The following is a 21055-nucleotide window of genomic DNA, read 5'->3' as shown; positions in this document are numbered from 1 at the left end:
AAATACTATTTTTGTTTAATTGAGATTTTTATTTGAATTAAACCGTTAAATTTGCTGTTTTTGCCATGTTAATATCAACTTCTAGGTTTACAACAACAGTGGATTTGTTTATTATTGAAAAGAGTCCGTGTAACAAGAGTGTTATACAATTGAGTTAAAGAGAATGTCACATATCTTTTAGTAGTGAGAGATGGAATGGATCTTCAGTTTATAAGTAAGGCTCGTGACCGTAACATCTATTTATTTATATTATTTTATAATTGAAAAGTGAGTCTTGAGGGTCTAGAAAACGCTACATTTTTTATAATTTCAAACTTTTTTTTGAAAAGATAATTTCATATATCAAAGAAGTTAAATGCAATTTTAAATATAATATGAGGGTTTTTCCCCCTAATTTATTTATGTTATGCTTTTATAATATTGTGAAAGTTTTTGTCTCTAATAATCCTTTTAATTATTTTTAACTAAGCTTTTTATTTATTTAATTACTCTTTCTTAATTATACTCAATTTTTTTTACATTAAATTTGACATAAACAATTTGTTCAAAAATAAAATCACAAACACAGCGTCGGAATCTTTATATAGGAAAACATTAAGATATTTATTAACGTACGTGATAATTTTTAAATATTATTATTACTAGAAATGTACATGGAATGTCTACGGATAATGTTTTAATTTGCACATTGACAAAAAAAAAATCATAAATGTATTCACATTTTTTTTTATAAATCAAAAGCTGGGATATGAATATATCCAAAGACAAAGGAAGAGTCAAAACTATGTTCTTGGCTACAGCTATGAGCTATATTTACATTAAATTAATAATCACATATGATATCTCTATCGTATCGATTTATTGACAACTGGAAAATCGACAATACGAGATATTTATATTAATATTTTATTTATATTTTCGATAATAAGAAAGTGTCGGTACAACCGTACATGGCACCCGCATGCACCATCCGATGATCTTTGCTCAACCAAAAGGTAATGTGAAGATGGAAAAGGAAAATGGGAAAAGCCTTAGACTTTGGGTTAGACCACCACATCTTCCATGGCCCTACTCGGATTTTCTCTTGACCACCACTGCCTTAACTTTGTAGGGTGCAATCCTTTAATATCTCACCTATGCCCATGGGGTAGTCCTTGATCACTTGAAACAAATTTATGGAAAAAAAGAGAATTATCGAAATGATTACTGAATTAAATGTTTTGACGTATGAAATAAGATTTAAATAAAATTTATTGCGTACAATTGTAAGGTTGTTAATTAAAATTTAAGTATAATATTTAAAATAATCTTAAATTATTTAAAAAATTTAAATAATTTTTTATTTATTTATTATATTTAATTAAATCTTTATACTTTTATTTTGAATTAAATAAGTTTTAATAATTAATAAAATAATTAATTAAAAATTAATTAAAATATCGTTTATCATTTTATATTAAATGACGTTGATTTCAGTGGTGAAAAGGAAGAGGTTTAATAAGCTCTTGTCCTTCAAAAGTTTTAAATTTTTTTAAAATTTAATATTTTAAATATTAAAATTTTAATATAACTATTTTATAAATATTATTTTTATCTTTAAACGTAAAATCTCGACTTCATTTATGATTGACATAATAAATTGATATATTATAATAGATGATAACATAATTACGTGATATTTTTTACTTTATACGTTAATATTAAAGTCACTTGAACATAAAATTTTTAAATTCAACCAGACAAATCTTATCCTCAATAAAAAAGGACTCGAGATTCCGAAATTCGAATTATCAATACCAAAAGGAAAAAGTAAGTCACTTAGATAAGACTTTAATAGTACTAATTGAATGTGGGCGGGAGGGGGAATTGAATGAAACAAAGGAAGAAATAACAGTACTAAAACAAAGGGAGGAAAAAGAGAATAAATTGAACAGAAAAGTAAAAGTAATGGCAAGGAATTGCGGATGTGGGCCGCCGAGTTGTGACCACAGACACAGTCCGAATGCAACGCACAAAATTTTCAATTTAAAATCGGACAGGACTGTAGGCAGTACTCAGAAAACAGAGTAGCAGTACTTGTAATAAAGTAATTTATTAATTTATGGCCGCAAAAACTCGTCCCCTGTCTGCCGATTAATCGTCAGCAATGGCATAAAGAATGTTCCAGGACTGTTCATGAAATGTAATTTAATTTAATAATAATTGCATGCACGAATTCCTAACTCTCTCCTTATCGAATTCACATTTTATTTATTAATTTAATTTACTTTTATTCTTCTGTCTCTATATATACCTTGGCTCTCCAGTCACCTTGTCGTCGCCATCCAATTCCAGTTCCAATTCCAATTCTATTCTCCGTTTTCTGTTCACAATCCCAATCCAACGAAACCCTTTGTTCCTTTCTTGGTTCTGTGATTTGTTATAGCAAGCAGGTTTCGTTTTCCAGCAGAGTGATAGTTTGAGAGACTCAATGGCTCTTTTGAAGGAAGTCGACGACAGCCTCACTAACCAAATCTTCTCCATCCTGGAAAACAGGTTTCTGTTTGGGTACGACAATGTCGACGCCGATGAACCAAAACCCCATCAAAGCATTCAACTCCAAGAAATGAAATCTGGGAAACAAGTGACTGGGAAGGTTAGAATCCTTTCCATCGACAGCGGCAGCTTTTCCGATGGGATATTGGCAGCCCAATCCCTCGTTCGTCTCGAGAACTTTCTTCGTCGGAAATCAGGAAATCCAAATGCCAACGTCGCCCATTATTTCGACGTCGTTGCAGGCTCCGGAGCAGGTGGAGTCCTCGCCGCATTGTTGTTTACTCGCGGTAAAAATGGCTCTCCGATTTTTTCTGCTCACGAAGCTCTTGATTTCCTTGTAAAAAATCGTCGGAAACTTTTTCCGACATCGTCTCAAGGAATATTAGGTCGAATTTTTCGTCCATCAAAGGTGGAGAAACTGCTGAGCAAAACATTCGGGGAGCTCACGTTGAAAGACACGTTGAAGCCAGTTCTGATTCCCTGCTACGATCTCTCCACCCACGCGCCATTCTTGTTTTCCCGCGCTGATGCATTGGAAGTGGACGGCTACGATTTCAAGATGAAGGACGTCTGTTTTGCTACGTCGGCTGATCCGACGGTGGCGGGGGCGGTAGAAATGAGATCGGTGGACCAGAGGACGAAGATCGTTGCCGTTGAAGGCGGGGTGGCGATGAACAACCCAACGGCAGCAGCGATGACACACGTGCTGAACAATAAGCAGGAGTTTCCGTTCTGTAATAGCGTGGAGGATCTCTTGGTGTTGTCTTTGGGGAACGGAGAGTCGGATTTCGGTTCCGGCAATCTTACTCCGCAGCGGCCGAGGAGCTTCCTTAGAATAGCCGGCGAAGGAACTTCTGATATGGTAAGTAATTCCTCTCTAATGATCACTTTTTACAGTTTGCCACTTCTAGTTATCAACTGTGAGGCTAATTCATTCCATTGTTAAACTTACAGGTTGATCAAGCAGTCTCCATGGCATTCGGCGAATACCGAAAGAGCAACTATGTGAGGATCCAGGGAAATGGGTTCGTCCCCAAAAGTAGTGCAACTGGGGAGGCATTGAGCAGCATTGCCAAAGAGATGCTGGCACAGAGAAACGTGGAGTCAGTCCTGTTCCAAGGGAAGAAGATGAGTGAGGTGACCAACTTGGAGAGAATAGAGATGGTCGGCGGTGAGTTGATCAAGGAGCAAGAAAGGAGGAAAACAAGCATCCTGCCGACGGTGGTTTTGAAACAACCGCAAGCATCAGCCTCACCAAGAACATCATCGGCCTCCGCCACCACCGTGTCAACACAATCTTCATGCTGACACTCTCAATTCCCTGTCTTATTCGATATCTCTTTCATAATTTTATGGTAACTTTCATAATTTTACTTACCTTAAAGTTATGAAAAGCAACGTCAAATGAAGACAGAAGATTTTTATTTACGGAATTCAGTCGCTGCCGCTCGAGATAAATTATAAAATTGTCGATGTGCTGTCCGAGCTGAGCTGTAAACTCTAATTATTATTATTATTATTATTGGAGTTTTTTTTTTTTTGTTATTTTTGGAGTGGTTGGTGGGTGGGAAGAGCTTGTATTATTTGTATAGTTAGACAAATTTTTAGTTTGTTGGTGACCGTGTGTATACATGGAGTTAAATAGAATCAAATCAGAAAAGCGGTGTCGTTTTCTTGTTTTGTGTTGTTGGTGTTGGACAAAAACCCACTGCTGTTGTGTGTTAGTATTAGTATCATATTCCAGACACAAAATTTATGGAATGAATGATTAATCATTTTATAATATCTCTGCTATTTTTTTTTTCTTTTTATTTTGTAAAGTTTTGTGGATCTCCGCACAACTACTGTTCTAAAGAAAACTTTCTCTCCAATAGCTTTTCTTTGAGTTCTTCCCGTCGTGCTATACCGTACAGTTTCTCTACACGTTCCCTGACTTGTATCCCTCACCTCTTGCCACATAGTAGACTGCTCCTATCTTTTTTTCTGTCGTGTTTAGTGCATTTCGCTTTACTTGTTACAGCACTTCCTCTTCTTTTATCAGAAGAACCTTTTACATTCAATAATAACATTTCAAACCCAATCACTGTTCTTCTTGGATTGCTGACACATTGGAAAGTTGTTTTAGATAGGAATTTCATGATCTAAGAATCTGGGGAAACACTCAAACGAATCTATGAATTTAAGAGAATCTTTAAAACTTAATGTTTGTTCAGTTTCTTGCACAATTTAAACTAAATTTGAAATCAAAACTCCTTGCCTCCAAAATAAGTGTCCAAATGCATCTTTGATCTTTGTTGTTTTGAATTTCATGCCCCTTTTTCTGTTTTCCAGTCAAGGTTTGCCCTTTTTGCACCAATCAATCTCCATAATATTCATGTTATTTTGGTTGTGAAGCTGCATTAACCTTGGCTGTGCCCCCAAACTCTTCCAGGAGGCGCTCTATCGTCTTCCTTGATGTAACCTTGTCAATCTCAAAGGCCCTCATGTCTTCTCCAAGTTCTGCATGGCCATAAGGAAGAAGTTGGGAAAAAGAGAAAAATAAGCATCAATATTCAATAGATGCAGCTTAAGCTTATTGTGCATGCTCTATCAAAGTACAGCATGCTTAAATCGAATTAGTCTGATATAGGAACAATTGTCTGCTCTGTGTCAAGGTCATGTTATTGTATCGTCTAAAACCAATGAAGCATCATCTTAAAGATATTTCAATTGTGTGTTGTCTGCAAGTAGGTTAGGTTGCTGGTCCACAAATTAAAGACTTCTTAAGGAGATAGAACTAAGAATACGCCAATAGTCTTGTTTATATGTGAGTCATTGTGCTAATAGTCTTGTAAAAATTCATTGGAATAGAGCGTTTTTTGCAGCAAAACTGACCTGGTTGATAAAGAACTTTGAGAGGCAGTTGTGAAGCATTCGAATTGAAGAAGAAAAGTGAGTTCTTCATGACCTCCACAGATTCGGTTGAGACTAGTATTTCTCTCTAGATTAATCAGACATAAGATATAGTTAAGTAAAGCCACTTTCCTCATAATTAAGGATAGAGACTTGCACGAATGAACTCTCAAATCAAGACTTAAAGGGCAACAATAGTAGGCATGAAAAGTATCGGACCCAAGATGTTTCTGCATGTTATCGTTATCATAAAGATTATTTGTACCCTCTAATCTGACAAGAATCCCAACCACCATAAGATCTTGATCAAATATCTGATCACAGCTAAATTTGTAAAGCTAACAACTGTATCTGATCAGTCATTGTATTTTGCTAATGGTAGTATTTGCATACCAGTTCAGTCAGACAAATATCAGCAAATTTCTAGCAAAGTCCATAAGGAGTTAAACCATTGCAGTTCTCAACCAGCAGTCGCATTAACTGATCTGTTGGAAATACTACCTGGCCAATCTAATTAATTAAATACATTATTTGTATGAATATCTTTGGAAGTTGAACTTCTCCAGTAGATCATAATACTCAAAAACATAGCTCACAAATTCTTAACTATAGGTTAAAATTTTCCAATTTCAAGTTATATATTGACAGCTTGCCAATAAAATAACTCTCTAGAAAAAGTTCAATAAATAAATGATTTTACGAGAATCCAAACCTTGAAATTCTTCTGTTGATCATAATAGCCTGAAACAATCATGAGCAGACGAAGTTTCTCCATCTCTGAGATTTCATGGCAAGGATTTAAAAAAAGTTAGAGGTCTTTTCCACACTAAAAACAATGAAGGGAAAATGTAGATGCTTAAATGTTTTTGTTGAAAAAAATCTAAGATGGAATCAACAATGACAGGTTGCTCAGAGGTTTAGTTAAAAGCAAGTTATTAAACGTAGAATCTTGAAGTAAAGATCCTCAAGTTCCCCAAGAGGTAGCAGCCAAGCAGTAAAGACTGTATCAAATATAATGTTCTTGCAACCAAAAATGTAAATTAGTATTGATTTCATATTTAATAACTCACGCTGAAAAAGTCTTATTTCCCGAGTTGAGGCATTGCCATGTGCAAGAAGCTGCTGCAGTGAAATGCCAATAGAACTCATCCCAACATGTGCAACCATTAACCTTGAACCAGCATTGTCTAGCTTGCCTGGTTTAATAACTCCAAATTAGCAAAAAGCAATTAAATGGGTAATACAGGACAAAGCTCCATGTATCCACAAGGAATATATTCTCAAAAAATATTATGTATTTCAAGGAAAAGCCAATCAACAGGTAGAACTAAATTTACATGTATAACTCCATGTGCACTGTAAAAACAAATATGCTTGCATCATGTGAGCAATTAGTATCATTTTAGTGATGACGCATCAACAGATTGGATAAAGTTGACCTCTTTAGAAGCCAAAGGCTAAGGTCATGCGTTCTTCATGAACCAAAAAATTCTTTCAATCCAAGGGAAGTGATCTTGGTAGTTATTCTTTTTCTTTTCTTTTTTGACAGGTGGATTTTAGGAGGATTACCCCCAAATTTTGTGGGATTCGGAGTTTGAAAACCTGCCAGAAGCCACTACTTTTGATTCCAGCCCTCTTTTTAGATTAATTCTCAATTGAATCAAACCCTACTTTATTCCTAATTCCTAAACCCTATCCCAATCTCTACCTCAGCCAGAAACACCAAAATCCCAAAATTTCTTGCCCTAACCCACTATAATCCAAAGTAGATATACTTCCTCAAATTTGTCTACATCATATAATACTTCTTGATAACTTGATATAGCTATTTTAGCCTGGTCCAAAAGACAATTAACATTAAACAAAGACAACAGTTCCAGATACTTTTGATCTTTATACATGATTTTCTTAATCTTTTGATTGTCTTTATCATTCTTAATTCCAAATTCATGAGGGTGTTTGTAGGATTATTTCATTTTTATTTTTTGAAAAAGGGCTTAACAGCTTCTGCAAATGCCTGTTTTTCGTGAGTGGGCCTTTTGCAAGCTATATCATTTGCATGCAAGTACATAGGCAAAACTCTTTTTTTTTTTTTAAAAAAAAAGAACTTGAAAAATTGAAACCCAAACTTTGCTCAACTAGAAATAAAGCTGAACTTACTTATGCTATCAGTCCTACTAAAGTCCGGTAATCAATTCTCTAATTGCTGGCCATTAAATTGACCTAATCTACCTCATAAAATGAACGCCCTAATATATAATATCTTCTTCCTCAGTAAGGTGAAACTGCTCAGAAGCTTAAGCTTTATGATGACTCCATTAGTGTACCTTTAGAACATTTTCTCACTCTGTACTATTGATACTTAAAACTGTAGCTGGATGCCAAGAGTCTGTACGAAAACTTTGTGGAAAAAATTCAAATAAATTTAGTTAAAGGGCAAGTGCATACCTACTCTTGTCCACTTCTTGAAATCTTTTCCCAAAATATCAGCTACTCCCAGCTCAGAGACATCATATAGTTTATATCGCACTGCAAATCATGAATTGTAGATCCAAATATTAGCCTACAAGAGTAAAGAAGACCTGGAATAGGGAATGGAGTGGAGTAACTTTTTTTTTTTTCAGGGGAGAGTGGGAGTACATGGATAAATTGACAAAAAAGAACTTACATATCTGGTACAGGCCATTGCATCCAAAACGACCAGCACCATTAATCAACAATGTAGCCATGTATTTATCCTTGGAAGTACATTGAGGGCTTGATAAATTTCCAGTGTCTAGCAGGATGCCAGCTAACTGCACAAAAAATTGAAAAGGTAATGTAATTGAATTTTCAGCTGCTCATCATTTGACTTTGCTTCATGACATTTTCATTTTCAGCGCTTAATGTTATTTTAACTTTCACATTTTAGTTTTATTAAAAAGAAACTTAGAAATTAAATATTTACCGCTAATTATGTTAACCAGAAATAATAGGCAACATTTTATTTAACTGCTTGCAAAGTGCAAGTGGATGCTTTATTTATACGTGCTAGTTGCTTTCATAGTAAGTATATCACTCTTGAATCATTTGACACATAAATAGGAAAAGATTAGTTAATAGAATATAGCAAACCATAAAGGCAAAGAGAGGAAAAAGAAGCAAGAATTTTGAAAATTCACGAGTAATAGCAGTAACTACCAAAAGTCGGCTGAATCCTTGTCCTGCCAAAATCTCAGGAGAGGTCATTGCAAACTTTTCAGCAATAAGTGTACAAGGTGAGCACTCCTGCATACATGCATGGGTAAAACAACAAGATCCCCGTGACTATTTCATAACCACAGAATAGATTTAAAAGTTAAGAACAAAGAAAGTTTATATGAATACATATATGACAAATTATAAAAACCAACTTCTTAGGTGTTGTTTTGAGAGGTTTATGTTCTTAAGTTCTGTTTGTCACGCATTCTTTAACATCAACAAAATGTGTTTGATAGTGTGTTTTTGTTTTAAGAAGGAAAAGGATATCACTGGAAACAAGAACTTCTACTGTTTTGCTTTCGAAAATGATATTTCCACCCTTGCACAATTCGAAAGAGACCAAATGATGCTCGAATATGAACAGTTTTATTCTTGTGAATACTTTTCTTGTATAATAATAAATACTCACGTTAAACAAAATATACAATTATATAATAAAACATAATTATAAGAGAAGAGAAAATATACATAATAGGTATTTTCAACCATAATAATTATGTAATTTAAATACAGCATAACAATAAAAAGTGGGTATAGATTAACTAATATGATATAAAAGTTATTTAAACATATAAAAAACCAAAAAGGCAACAGCTACTTATAAATTTTTTAAAGTTACAAAATCAAAATCATATTTTATAAGTTATAGTTAATACAATATGAATGCATGAATGAAAAGTACATTATATTTTTTATAGTTCAAATAATATATTTTATTTATCTTTACAATTATTATATTCTTATCCTCTGTTACTTTTTGTTCCATAAAGCCTGATTTCCTAGATGTATTTCTTTAGTTTTCTACTTTAAAATTTATGAAAAAATTCCATAAAAACTTTGTTATTTAATAACAAAATTTGAAAACAAAGCAAACAATGAGGAAAAAAAAAAAGATGAAAGCAGAAACCTAGTAATGCTAAGAAAAGATTCATTTTTTGCCCTCTTTCATATCTAGCTCTTTTTTAGCATTGTACTACACGAGTTTCAGTTGATGCATGGTTAACATTGGAGATTGGAAAGCACATTCTTGACAAGATGGATTTGGATGACAATATTTTGACCAGGACTGTAAACTGCAATTTATTGACAAAATCCTTCCTGAAGAGAGTTAACCAAGCAAACTATTATAAACTTGGGTGAACTAATTGGATCAATAAGCTCCGATTGGGCCATGCTTTCCATAGCATTCAAGTATAGAAGAATCCTTCCTAGCATTAGTTTTCACATGGAAGGGAAAGGAGAAAAGGAAATATAATCCTTATAACACTTAAGGGAACAATGGACTCAAATGTATAACACTATGAACACCAGGTGCAGGTCTCAATAAATAGTGACAACATGGTGAAACTCCAAAAAAACAAGATCATTATAAATAACAGGTAATATTAACAACATCTTGAATTGGATTTATGTGCAAAAGGTATCTTTATGTTACATCTGTGATAAGGCCTCCTATGAATCAAATATAGCTTGAATGCATGCTATCTCAATGATACTAGAGTAACTATACTAGATATCCTATAAACCCAGCTGCACATTGGCGCCCCTAATGCTAGGTGTTAAAATCTCATTCTCATCAGCTTTAAACTTCTAGAATTGTTACTTCCAAAATAAAAATTAAAAAAAAAATCCAACACTCCATTCATGTATAAATTATGCAACACTTTAAGAATTTTAATTAAATTATAATTCAAAAAGCAGGACAACAATCTAAATATGTCCAGCCATGAGCCAATTCCCAATTCAGAGAAATGATTAATGCACCTCAATCTTTATAAGTGAAAGTTAAAATTGTTCCAATTATTATTGTAAGTAATCTTTACGATTGTTCCACATATCTGAGAATATCATTTGTTCTTTTTTTTTCCTTATGCTTTTGATTTTTTATTTTATGTTTATATCCATTTCTTGACTGGATAAGACCTCAAGAGATCACAGGTACAACAAAGATTCCATCCTAATCAACTTGGCTGGTTTAATAACTAGAAAAGAACTTTGTATTCTGAAGTCTAGTAACAGCTTCTAGTAATTCTCCGTATTCAAAGCCACATCCCAGCAACATCATAATATGACATCACAAAACTCAAGAACATGGGTGTAACAAATCAAGAAAATGAACGAGCATCAATACTTATTCCCAGAAAGTGATCCTGATAAAATATGAATAAGTAATAATTACATTAAAAAAATAACACAATGTAAATTCTCAAGGCATACCTGCCCCACAGTAACTTTCTCAACCCAACGGTACACACGTTCACCCTGTAAATAGAAGTGAAAAGTATATCATTCCATTTTTTTTCAAATTTGCAGGAAACAAAGAAGGCATGAAATGTTAACCAAACTGAGTTGTCTATGTACCTTTGGGCAATTAAAGATTTCGATTACTGATTCTTTTAGTGCCTGTACAAGGAAGCTAAATACATCATTTCTGATGGTCAACAGGTAAAAGTTACTTTTGGAAGAAATGTTACCTCTTGTTTAGTCGGGAGCTTGGAACCATTTAATAGAACTAGCTTAAGACTCCCAAACAAGTCATAATATGATAGATCGATCTGCTCAGGATTTCACCATCAAAAGAAAGAAATTCTCAGTTAAAGCTGACAATTAAACTTTAATCCTATTTTAAAATTTTTACAACTCTAGTCTATAATAGTTAAATTAAATTCTAGGTATGCATGACATGATCTGCAGATGAAAGAATAGAACCATTTACTCAGATATTTAAACTTATGTGTCTAATAGCTGTTAGCACTTGTAAGAAACGTTTGATGCACTCATTTTTGGGCCAGTCATAGGAATAATATAAACTAAATGTGAGATATGATATTTTATCCAACTGAGCAGATTAGATATTGAGAATTAATTAAGCTTAATAAGTTTTTCTAGAAGCCATCAAATTGCATACATAGGGAAAGTAGTTCTCATCAAATTTGAAGACGATAAAACGTTAATGTAGGAGTTTCACAAGTCGAATCTAACATACCTCATTAATAAAGATTAAGGATGACTGATCAATTTGACAAGAATCCAGCAACCATTTTAGTTCAGCATGTGAATTCAGCTCTGTCCTCTTCATGTTGATGACAGGCACAGTGCAGAATTGGTGACTTTCAAGCATTCCATTCAAGTAGAAGGCATACATGATCACCGCTGCAACAGATCCAACATCTGAAAATTGAAAAATATGTAATTAGACTAGTGAGTTCATTATAGACCATTTGCAACCTGGTTGCCAATCATACTTAGAACCCAAGCATCTTTATCATAATAATATTCTTACTTTTCAGTTTCTTTACCGTGACAAAGATTTTATTCTTAAACTTGTAAAATAAGAACTTAAATGGGAAATAAAAGAAGTTATGTAAATTATGGATGCTTTACATATTCTGAAAATTTATAAGGTTTAGGATAAATCTATACTAATGGTTGTATAATCTTGAAAAGTTGGCATCATTTATGAATTAAATGCTGCTTGCAAATTGGCACAATGATAAACCAACTTGCATCTTAAGTTGGTGCTATCTGTGAAAAGAATTTCAGGACATTCACGGCAAGAAGCAGATGAATAGGATTGTGGAAGTCAAATTTTCTACTCATTCCAAGATTTTAAATTTCTTGACACTGTAGAATAATGCCTCCTAATGAATTTGCCAAATATTTTTTTAACATTAATAATAATAACAATAATTCATTAATTAATTCTCAGAGAGACTTGGGATTTTCAAATATGGGTGAAGAATGGAAACCACTATAAAAGCAGTCACAAGAACAATGATGCCAAAGAATGTTTGAGGCCTAAGCTTATGTTACATTATCACCTACTGCTTCATGCACATAATCAAGAATTTGGATTAGGCTTAACAAATCAAACAAGCAGTAAAATTACTTCAATCAGAGTCTTTGGTTAGAAGCAAATAACGTGGAAAAAGTAATAGGCATCAAACAAAGAAATGAGACATTAAGACTCAAGAACTTTGTTTAATTATCGTGATAAGAGCAGACCACAGAGATTACCAGAGACATCTTGCCCAATAACAGTATGAAGGAATCTTCCTGGAACACCAGCATCGACCTTAACCCTTTTTGACTTCAGAAACATATTAAGACTCTTAATGCTTTCACATGATTCTACAATTTCCATTCGTGGTGAGTGTCCATTATAAAATGAAGCTGCAGACTGAGGAAGTGGAATTCTTGACAAGCTTGTTTTTGTTTTGTTAACCGTATATGAATTTTCAATTTCAGGTCTCATCAGAGAAAGTGAAGAATGGTAAGAATCAGCCATTTCAGAGGTCCTGCTGCTGGAGTCCTTGATTGAATCACCTGGATCACCGAAATGAAAGCTTGACTCTGGCTGAATGTTTGGGAATGCAGATGCAGTTGGTTTTACAACATTTGACCAACTCTCATATGACGCTTGGCTTGATGGTTGATGAATAACATCTGAGACTGAGTCATCTAATGGTGATTCCATGGACTTTTCAGAGATATCCAAATCAAGGTTTTCGAGCCTTGAGTTACCAATATCTGATGTAGATTGAGAAATCTTCTGGATATCAAAAATTCCTCCAAACTCTAAGTTAGAAGATTTATCCATTAAAGCACCATCTTTTACTAACAGGCCATTGAAGTAAGGGTTCTCTCGGGTACGAATATATGATTCCTGTGAGCCAAAAGCAAATAATTAAAATTTATAACATAGAAAAAAAATCTACCCTGGAAAAAGCAAAGAGCAGTTAAGGAGATGTTTAAATATTTAATTTCATCCCCCACTGAAGGTCTAAGATTCGTAACATGAAGAGTCTAAGATTAACTTAGGCTCTTCACATGGAGATTGACTCTAATAAATCAAAATTGCTCCATCTCTAATCGTTTTAATTAAAAACTCCAAATCATTAGGTGTACAAATCTCTATATCATGCAAGTAAAAGACCCAAAACTTTTTTGCAATCACTAAGCTAAAACATCATATTATTATCACCGCATGGTATGCTTTAACCTCTAGATCAACATAATCAGGATTCAAACATTTCACAAACAAAAGTAATTAATAATACCAATACAGTTAACTTAAAATGAACAAATGAGCAAAATGCTAAGACCAAATTTAACATAATTATCTTACTTTAACAATTAACAAAAGTAGTAAGAAGCAAAGTCAGTGTAGCGAAGTTGAGTCCAAAAGCAGAGAGAAAGTACCTGAGAAAGTCGTTTGGGAGAGCTCATGGTGAAGAAGAGAAGGAGAAAGAAGAGGAAGGTTGGGAAAGGAGAAGAGGAAGGAGTTTTGAGGAAGCACCGAAAGGGCGGCAGATTCGGAGAGGGGAACAGATTGAGAACACCGTGACATTATCAAATTCTTTGTGAAATCCGCCATTACATTACATGTACAGCTAGTTTGTCTTGAAAACCATCGCTGCTGGCCTGCGCCAAACAAAATTAACTCTTCTTTCCTTGTTTCTTTTGAAATAATACTTACTAAACACGTTGGTTTTCAACCTGAGACAGAGACAGAGACAGAGAAAAACAGAGATTTCCTCTGTTTCTTTCTTCGAGGATTTTATAGGGACGGAGTTTCGCATTAAACCAGGTGTACAACAAACAAAGCCTCTCGGTGGAACCCACCGGCATGCTATAAGAGAAAAAACAAATAAAATTATAGGAAAAATAATTTATATTTGATGCATTATCATAAATTTTGCATATTAATATATAATTATTTCATTAATAAATAAATTTAAAAATTAAAAATTTTTTACAAAAGTTATTTTTGAAAGGTTTACATTTTTATATTTATATATTTATGAAAAGTGATATTTCGTAGTTTACATTAAAATATATTACATTAAAAGATAAAAAGAGAGAAATTATGAACAAAAATTATTTATATTTAGTATATTGTCAATGTAAAAAATTTGTAAACTATCATTTAATCACATAATGTCATTTTAAAAATATGTAAAGTTAAAAGTTTTTAAAAAATAAAATACGTCTTTTTAAAATTATGAATATTTATTTTTGAAAATTCTTAATTTTTTTAATTTTATATATTAATAAGACAATAACATTTTATTCATGAATAGTTTATAAAATTCGTACACTAATTTTGTATCAAATATAAACTCATAAAAATATGAGTAATTTTTTAAATAAAAAATATGACTTATAGAAAATAGATAAAAGGACATTGTAAATTTTTTTAATTTTATAGTATTATAATTACTATTTTCTTACTTTTTTGATAATTTTATTACTTGAATTTATTGCACTTAACTCGTGATATCAAATTTAATTAGGAGCATTTAATTTAATATAAAAGATAAACATTAATAAGTTAATTAATTACATTTATTTTGATTAAGTTAATTGCATTTATTCTCTTTTAAATATCCAATATTATTGTCTTTGATAAGTTACAATTCAATTTGTTTTAAATCAAATTAAGTTTAATTTTTAATTTTAAATATGTTTTCCTTATTTCTTTGTAAGTGTTTATTTCAATAAACATATATCAATTTGCTACTATAATTTACTCTGCATAAAAGTTATCTTTTATTTTTCATTAAATCTTTATTAAGAAGTATTAACAATTTCAAAAAATAAAATATAAATAATAAAAAGTACTATCTAGAAAATTTCTAACCAAAGTGTATTAAGAAACTACTTGAAGAGTTTGAGACTCATCATAAAAATCTTCTTTTAAGTTTTATATCTCGAATTCTCCACCAATTAGTATTGGTGCAATTTTATTTACAGACAATATGAAGAATGGGAGATTCGAACTCTACTTTTTAAGCAGGAAAATAATGTACTAATCAATGAATTAAATGTTCGGGTGCTATAATAAGTTTATTTGTTTCTCCATTGTATATAAAAAATATGTATAAATAAAAAGAAAAAAATCTTAATTCAACTAGAAATAAAATATAAATAAAAAAATCCTAATTCAACTAAATAACTAAGAACGACACAATGGGCAAAGCTTTTTCTTGCATAGCCATGGCAGAATGCAGTGATGATGGAAAACATGAGAGCAAGGCATGCTTGTGGCTTCCGAACCCACCAAGAAATCTTCCAGGCAGATTGTGCAACAACTATTTGGCCTGTCAACCACGACTTTCCTCAGCTTCTCCACCATTAATGCCGCCGTTTCTGATTCTTCTGATTCGTCTTCTTCTTCCTCATCATCATCATGATCCGGGAGTTCATCAACGACAGCCTCGATCTCCACACGCATTCTCAAAACCTTTCGAGTCCTGTACCGTTGGGCCATCGCCATACGGTGAGCGCAGGCCAAGATCTTATCCACCATGAAATCGTGAACGGGAACATCCATGGAGACGAGCATGTCTCTGACAGTGGAGACGTTGTCGTTCTCGTTCATCAAAAGGTCCACCCTCACCTCCTCTGTCTTCTCAAAAACAACACTTTCAGGTTCCGTAAAACAGGGTTCGTGGTCTTCTTCTTCTTCTTCGTCGTCGTCGTCGTCGACGGAAGCCGATATGAACCTAGCCTGGATGTTGATGCTAAACGTAGCACAAGGGAATGACTCATCCTCGGGGGCTTCCCAGTCGACATCCCATACATGGCAACAAGTTTCGAAATCATCCGACATGGTTAATTTCAGAGCAAGTAACAAGAACGGAAAACAGGGAGCGAAACTTTGAGTGGAAGAAGGACTCAATTTGGGCAGGGACCCGCAAAATTTATAGAGGTGGAGGTGAGTGGGTTGTTAAGTCGATGCTGATCGCTTTGTGAAGTAAAAAAGAAAGAGCCCATGCTTGGAATTGGGTTGAAACTGTGGGCTTTATGCAATCCAACTGCGCTGGTGGAATTCTGTCAAGTCTCCTACATCCAGGGAGTAATGGCGAATTCAAGAAAGGGCTTGAAAGTTGAACCCTTCTTGGCGGCTCCTTCATTCTTGCGGTAGCTGCTCTTAATTTGGCTTTTTGGCACAATCTCATTTGTTAAAAAAAATTCTAAAATAAAAGTTTTAATCTTTTGAAAAATAATTTTGTTTTTATTTTTTCCTTTTTTATTCTTTCCTTCTTTCTATTTCAAGTAACCATTTTTTTCTCTTCCACCCACATAATGAATGTGCCGAGTGTAATAATAATAAAACAATCATGGCATAATACTTAAATTTTTTTTAAAATTATTAAAAAAATTGTGAATAAATTTTTATTTTTATTTTTTATACATTGAATTAAACTCGTTTATTTTTATTTTAAATCAAATAGACCTTTATAACTAATAAATTGACTAATTATTATTAGTCAATTTGATATATGTCATTTTTATGAATAGTTATTAATTCACTTAAGGTGTTTGAGGCAAATTTGGTTTGTTCACGTCAATGTTTGTTCCTAAACTGACATTGAATTTGACCTTGATCAAAAAAATTAGATCGACAATTGGCTGGAACTATTAAAGGGGTTACGAGAGAAAACCAAAATGAAAGGAGAGAAAAAAATAAAATTTTTGTATTGATCAAATAAAATTAATGCCATGTAAGTGCGTAATCAAGATCACGCCAATACTACGTTAGCACTGAAATTACATTATTGGTAAAATATCATGTTACTACATTCAACGTCGTATTAGTAAAATGCTAAGTCAACTTAATCAAATGTCATATCAGTTGAAGAATTTTAACATTATTTAGCGATTAGATAATATTGTTAATTTAGAAATGTATAAGCTTTGATTTATACAAATTATTATTCAATGACTAAATTCAATACTTTGATAGAGTATATCGAATAATTGCTTAATTCAAGTGTCACGGATCCTACGTCAGTAAAAGATAAGTGGGTTTTAAGTATATAGACTTGAGTTTTCCTTCATTTATCAAGTACGGTTTTGAATTGAAAATATGAGTTTGTGACAAGTAGTATTAAAGCAAATTCAAATATTCACTGATGTAGAGTTCCATGATAGATACAAAGGTCAATGTAGACTCAAACCAGTATAAGGGTTTCTCTTCTTTATAAGGGTTGAGGTAGACTCATATCAGTGTTAGGGTTTCTCTTCTTTATAAGGGTTGAGGTAGACTCAAATTAGTGGCTAAAGCGCTAACACAATGAGGGCATCCCATAATTGGGTGGAATAAAATGTTACGAATCCCATATTAATAAAAGATAAGGTGAATATTAGTAAGTACATAACCAAGAGCCACTGCATTAAAAGTAGGGATGATGATGCGTATCTTGTTACAAGGTACTTGTAGATACCCGACCCGATTATATAGGGTTAAGATACCCTATAATCAAGTTCGAGTAATAATTTCATTACTTGTATCAGGTTTAGGTACCACCCCTTAAGTACCCAAACTCGATTATGTTTTTTTTTTAATTTTATGTAATTAAAGACAAACTTATGTTGTTAATTAAATTAATTCATGAAATTATGATTATTCATTAACTTGTAATATATTTTAATATATATACTCTATATATTGTGTTAATTTATAAAAAAATATAATTACTATTATATATATACTTTTGGTATATATACTTTAAATATATAAACATATTTACTTTTTATTTTGTATTAACGTTACAAAAATTATAACTTATAAAATTATTAATTATAATATATATATATCTTTGTTCGTATAAATTATAAAATATATATTTAGAAAGAAGTTGTGAGATTATAATAATTTTGGAACCTAATTATTTTTTTAATTTTATGCAATTAATAACAAACTTATATAGTTAATTAAACGTGTAATGTTGTTTAAATTATTGTTTGGATATTGAAAAAAAAAAAAAGAATATTGGTGAGATTATGTGGTATTGAAAAAGCAATGAAAAGAAGTCCTCGGCATTTAAGCGAATTAGAATTCTCCCTCCGATTGGAATATGAAATGATTCGGCATCAATAAGAGATTTTCTAGATGTAAAAATCCAAAGCTAAATATTTGAAATTTGCTTATCGAAACACTCGATATTTCTATCTCAAAACGACTCGTAGTGTGACGATCAAGAAGCTTTGAAAGCTCAAACAGTGAACTTCTTTGAGAGGCTTTATACCAAGGATATCAGCCACTTCTTATATATGTAATTCGTGGTCAATTTTCAAATCTTGATCAGGCTACGATTGATTTATTGTAGAGACCTGTTGATATTATTGAAATATATTCTGACACTCTTTGAAATGAAGTAGCTGAAAAATAATTTATTTTGACTTAATTAATCACATTTATTCAGTTTTAAATATCCAACATTATTGTTTTTAATAAAGAAGTTAGAATTCAATTTATTTTAATTTTTAAATCAAATTAAGTTTTATTTTTAATTTTAAATATATTTTCTCTATTTCTTCCTAAGTGTTTATTTCAATAAAAATATATCAAGGAGCAATATCCAAAAGAAAATTCAAATAAATTTTTATACTTTTATTACATTCAATCAAGTTTTTATATTTTTATTTCAAACCAAATAAATCTTTATATTTTTATTTTGAGCAGAATAAACTCTTATAATTAATAATTAACTTAATCAAATTTTTTTGTCATTTTATGTCACGTAATGCTGATATAACATACTAAAATATCTTGATTGATAATGATATAACATATTGATATATCATATTTGATGTTGATATAATATGTTAATTGAATATGATAACATGATCATGTGATATTTTTTATCTTCCACATCAATGTCACGTGAATATGAAATGATAAGTTTTATTTTATTTAATAATAATTAATTAATCATTAATCATAAAGATTTATTTAACTTAATATAAAAAGATAAGGGTTTGATTAAATGTAATTAAAAAATAAAATTTTATTTAAATTTTCTTAAATAATTTAAGAGTTTATTTAAACACTATGCCATATATCAATTTGCTACCCTAATTTACTCTTCATAAAAATTATCTTTCATTTTTTATTAAATCTTTATCAAGAAATATTAACAATTTCAAGAAATAAAATACAAAGAAAAAAGAAAAAAAAATCCTAATTCAACTAAATAACTAAGAACGACACAATGGGCAAAGCTTTTTCTTGCATAGCCATGGCAGAATGCAGTGATGATGGAAAACATGAGAGCAAGGCATGCTTGTGGCTTCCGAACCCACCAAGAAATCTTCCAGGCAGATTGTGCAACAACTATTTGGCCTGTCAACCACGACTTTCCTCAGCTTCTCCACCATTAATGCCGCCGTTTCCGATTCTTCTGATTCGTCTTCTTCATCATCATCATCATCATGATCCGGGAGTTCATCGACGACAGCCTCGATCTCCACAAGCATTCTCAATACCTTTCGAGTCCTGTACCGTTGAGCCATTGCCATACGATGAGCGCAGGCCAAGATCTTATCCACCATGAAATCGTGAACGGGAACATCCATGGAGACGAGCATGTCCCTCACGGTGGAGACGTTGTCGTTCTCGTTCATCAAACGGTCGACCCTCACCTCCTCTGTCATTTCAAAGACAACACTTTCAGGTTCCGTAAAACAGGGTTCGTGGTCTTCTTCTTCTTCTCCTTCTTCGTCATCGACGGAAGCCGATGTGAACCTGGCCTGAATGTTGATGCTAAACGTAGCACAAGGGAATGACTCATCCTCGGGGGCCTCCCAGTCGACATCCCATACATGGCAACAGGTTTCGAAATCGTCTGACATGTTAATTTCAGAGCAAGTAACCAGAACGGAAAGCAGGGAGCAAAACTTTGAGTGCAAGAAGAACTCAATTTGAACAGTGACCTGCAAAATTTATAGACCTGGAGGTTAGTCGGTGGTCATCACTTTGTGAACTACAAATTTTAATTTGTTAAAAAAAATTAATTTTTTTGAAAATTAAAAAAACAAAATTTATAAAAATAAAAGTAAAAAATTTTATGAGTACATTTTAATATTTTGATTTTTTTTCTTTTCTTTTCCTTCGTGCAATTTTAAATATAATTATCATGACAAAATATTTAAAAAATATCTTTAAATTAATTAAAAATTTTTAAATAATTTTTTATTACATTAAATTAAATTATACAATTTTATTTTAAATTAAATAAACATTTATAATTGACAAATTAATTAATTATTATTATTTAAAATAAAATTTGTCATTTTTTATACTAACTTGACATTGATGTATAAATAGTTATTAATCTTGTTCAGGCGCTAGAGGCAAAATCGATTTGTTCAGGCTATTTTTCTCGCTATACTGACATTAAATCCGACCTCAATCGACAAAATAGGATTGGCAATTGCTTGGATTCAACCATAAAGACGGGGATAAGGAGACAGAACAAAAAATGAGAGGAGAGAAAATATAAAATAAAACAAAATTATTATATAGGTCAAATCATGTCGATGTCGTGTATTATATTAATACTTGCAGTACATTATTAGTAAAACGACGTATTATCGT

The 21055-nt window shown here is 32.1% G+C and overlaps 4 protein-coding genes across 4 annotated transcripts; 1 reads left to right on the top strand and 3 right to left on the bottom strand.

Moving 5' to 3' along the window:
• Positions 2214-4217, top strand: LOC18595186 (patatin-like protein 7). The gene is made up of 2 exons (XM_007023018.2): positions 2214-3397; positions 3490-4217. The coding sequence occupies exons 1-2, from the start codon at positions 2471-2473 to the stop codon at positions 3841-3843; spliced, it is 1281 nt and encodes a 426-aa protein (XP_007023080.2). The 5' UTR covers positions 2214-2470; the 3' UTR covers positions 3844-4217.
• On the bottom strand, positions 4692-13267 carry LOC18595185 (protein prune homolog). The gene is made up of 12 exons (XM_018122740.1): positions 12685-13267; positions 11654-11838; positions 11142-11222; positions 11029-11070; positions 10885-10929; positions 8608-8694; positions 8096-8222; positions 7876-7956; positions 6498-6623; positions 6140-6204; positions 5410-5515; positions 4692-5034 (listed from the first exon to the last, which is right to left on the bottom strand). Exons 1-12 carry the CDS (start codon positions 13265-13267, stop codon positions 4913-4915), a joined length of 1650 nt encoding a protein of 549 aa, XP_017978229.1. The 3' UTR covers positions 4692-4912.
• Positions 15626-16282, bottom strand: LOC18595184 (NEP1-interacting protein-like 1). The gene has a single exon (XM_007023016.2). The coding sequence runs from the start codon at positions 16280-16282 to the stop codon at positions 15626-15628; it is 657 nt and encodes a 218-aa protein (XP_007023078.2).
• LOC18595183 (NEP1-interacting protein-like 1) lies at positions 19644-20340 on the bottom strand. Its single transcript, XM_007023015.2, has one exon. The coding sequence runs from the start codon at positions 20308-20310 to the stop codon at positions 19657-19659; it is 654 nt and encodes a 217-aa protein (XP_007023077.2). The 5' UTR covers positions 20311-20340; the 3' UTR covers positions 19644-19656.

This window comes from Theobroma cacao, chromosome 6 (assembly GCF_000208745.1).
Source record: "Theobroma cacao cultivar B97-61/B2 chromosome 6, Criollo_cocoa_genome_V2, whole genome shotgun sequence".
NCBI lineage: Eukaryota > Viridiplantae > Streptophyta > Magnoliopsida > Malvales > Malvaceae > Theobroma > Theobroma cacao.
Note: the sequence above shows the minus strand (reverse complement) of the source record. Positions and strands in the feature narration are given on the sequence as shown.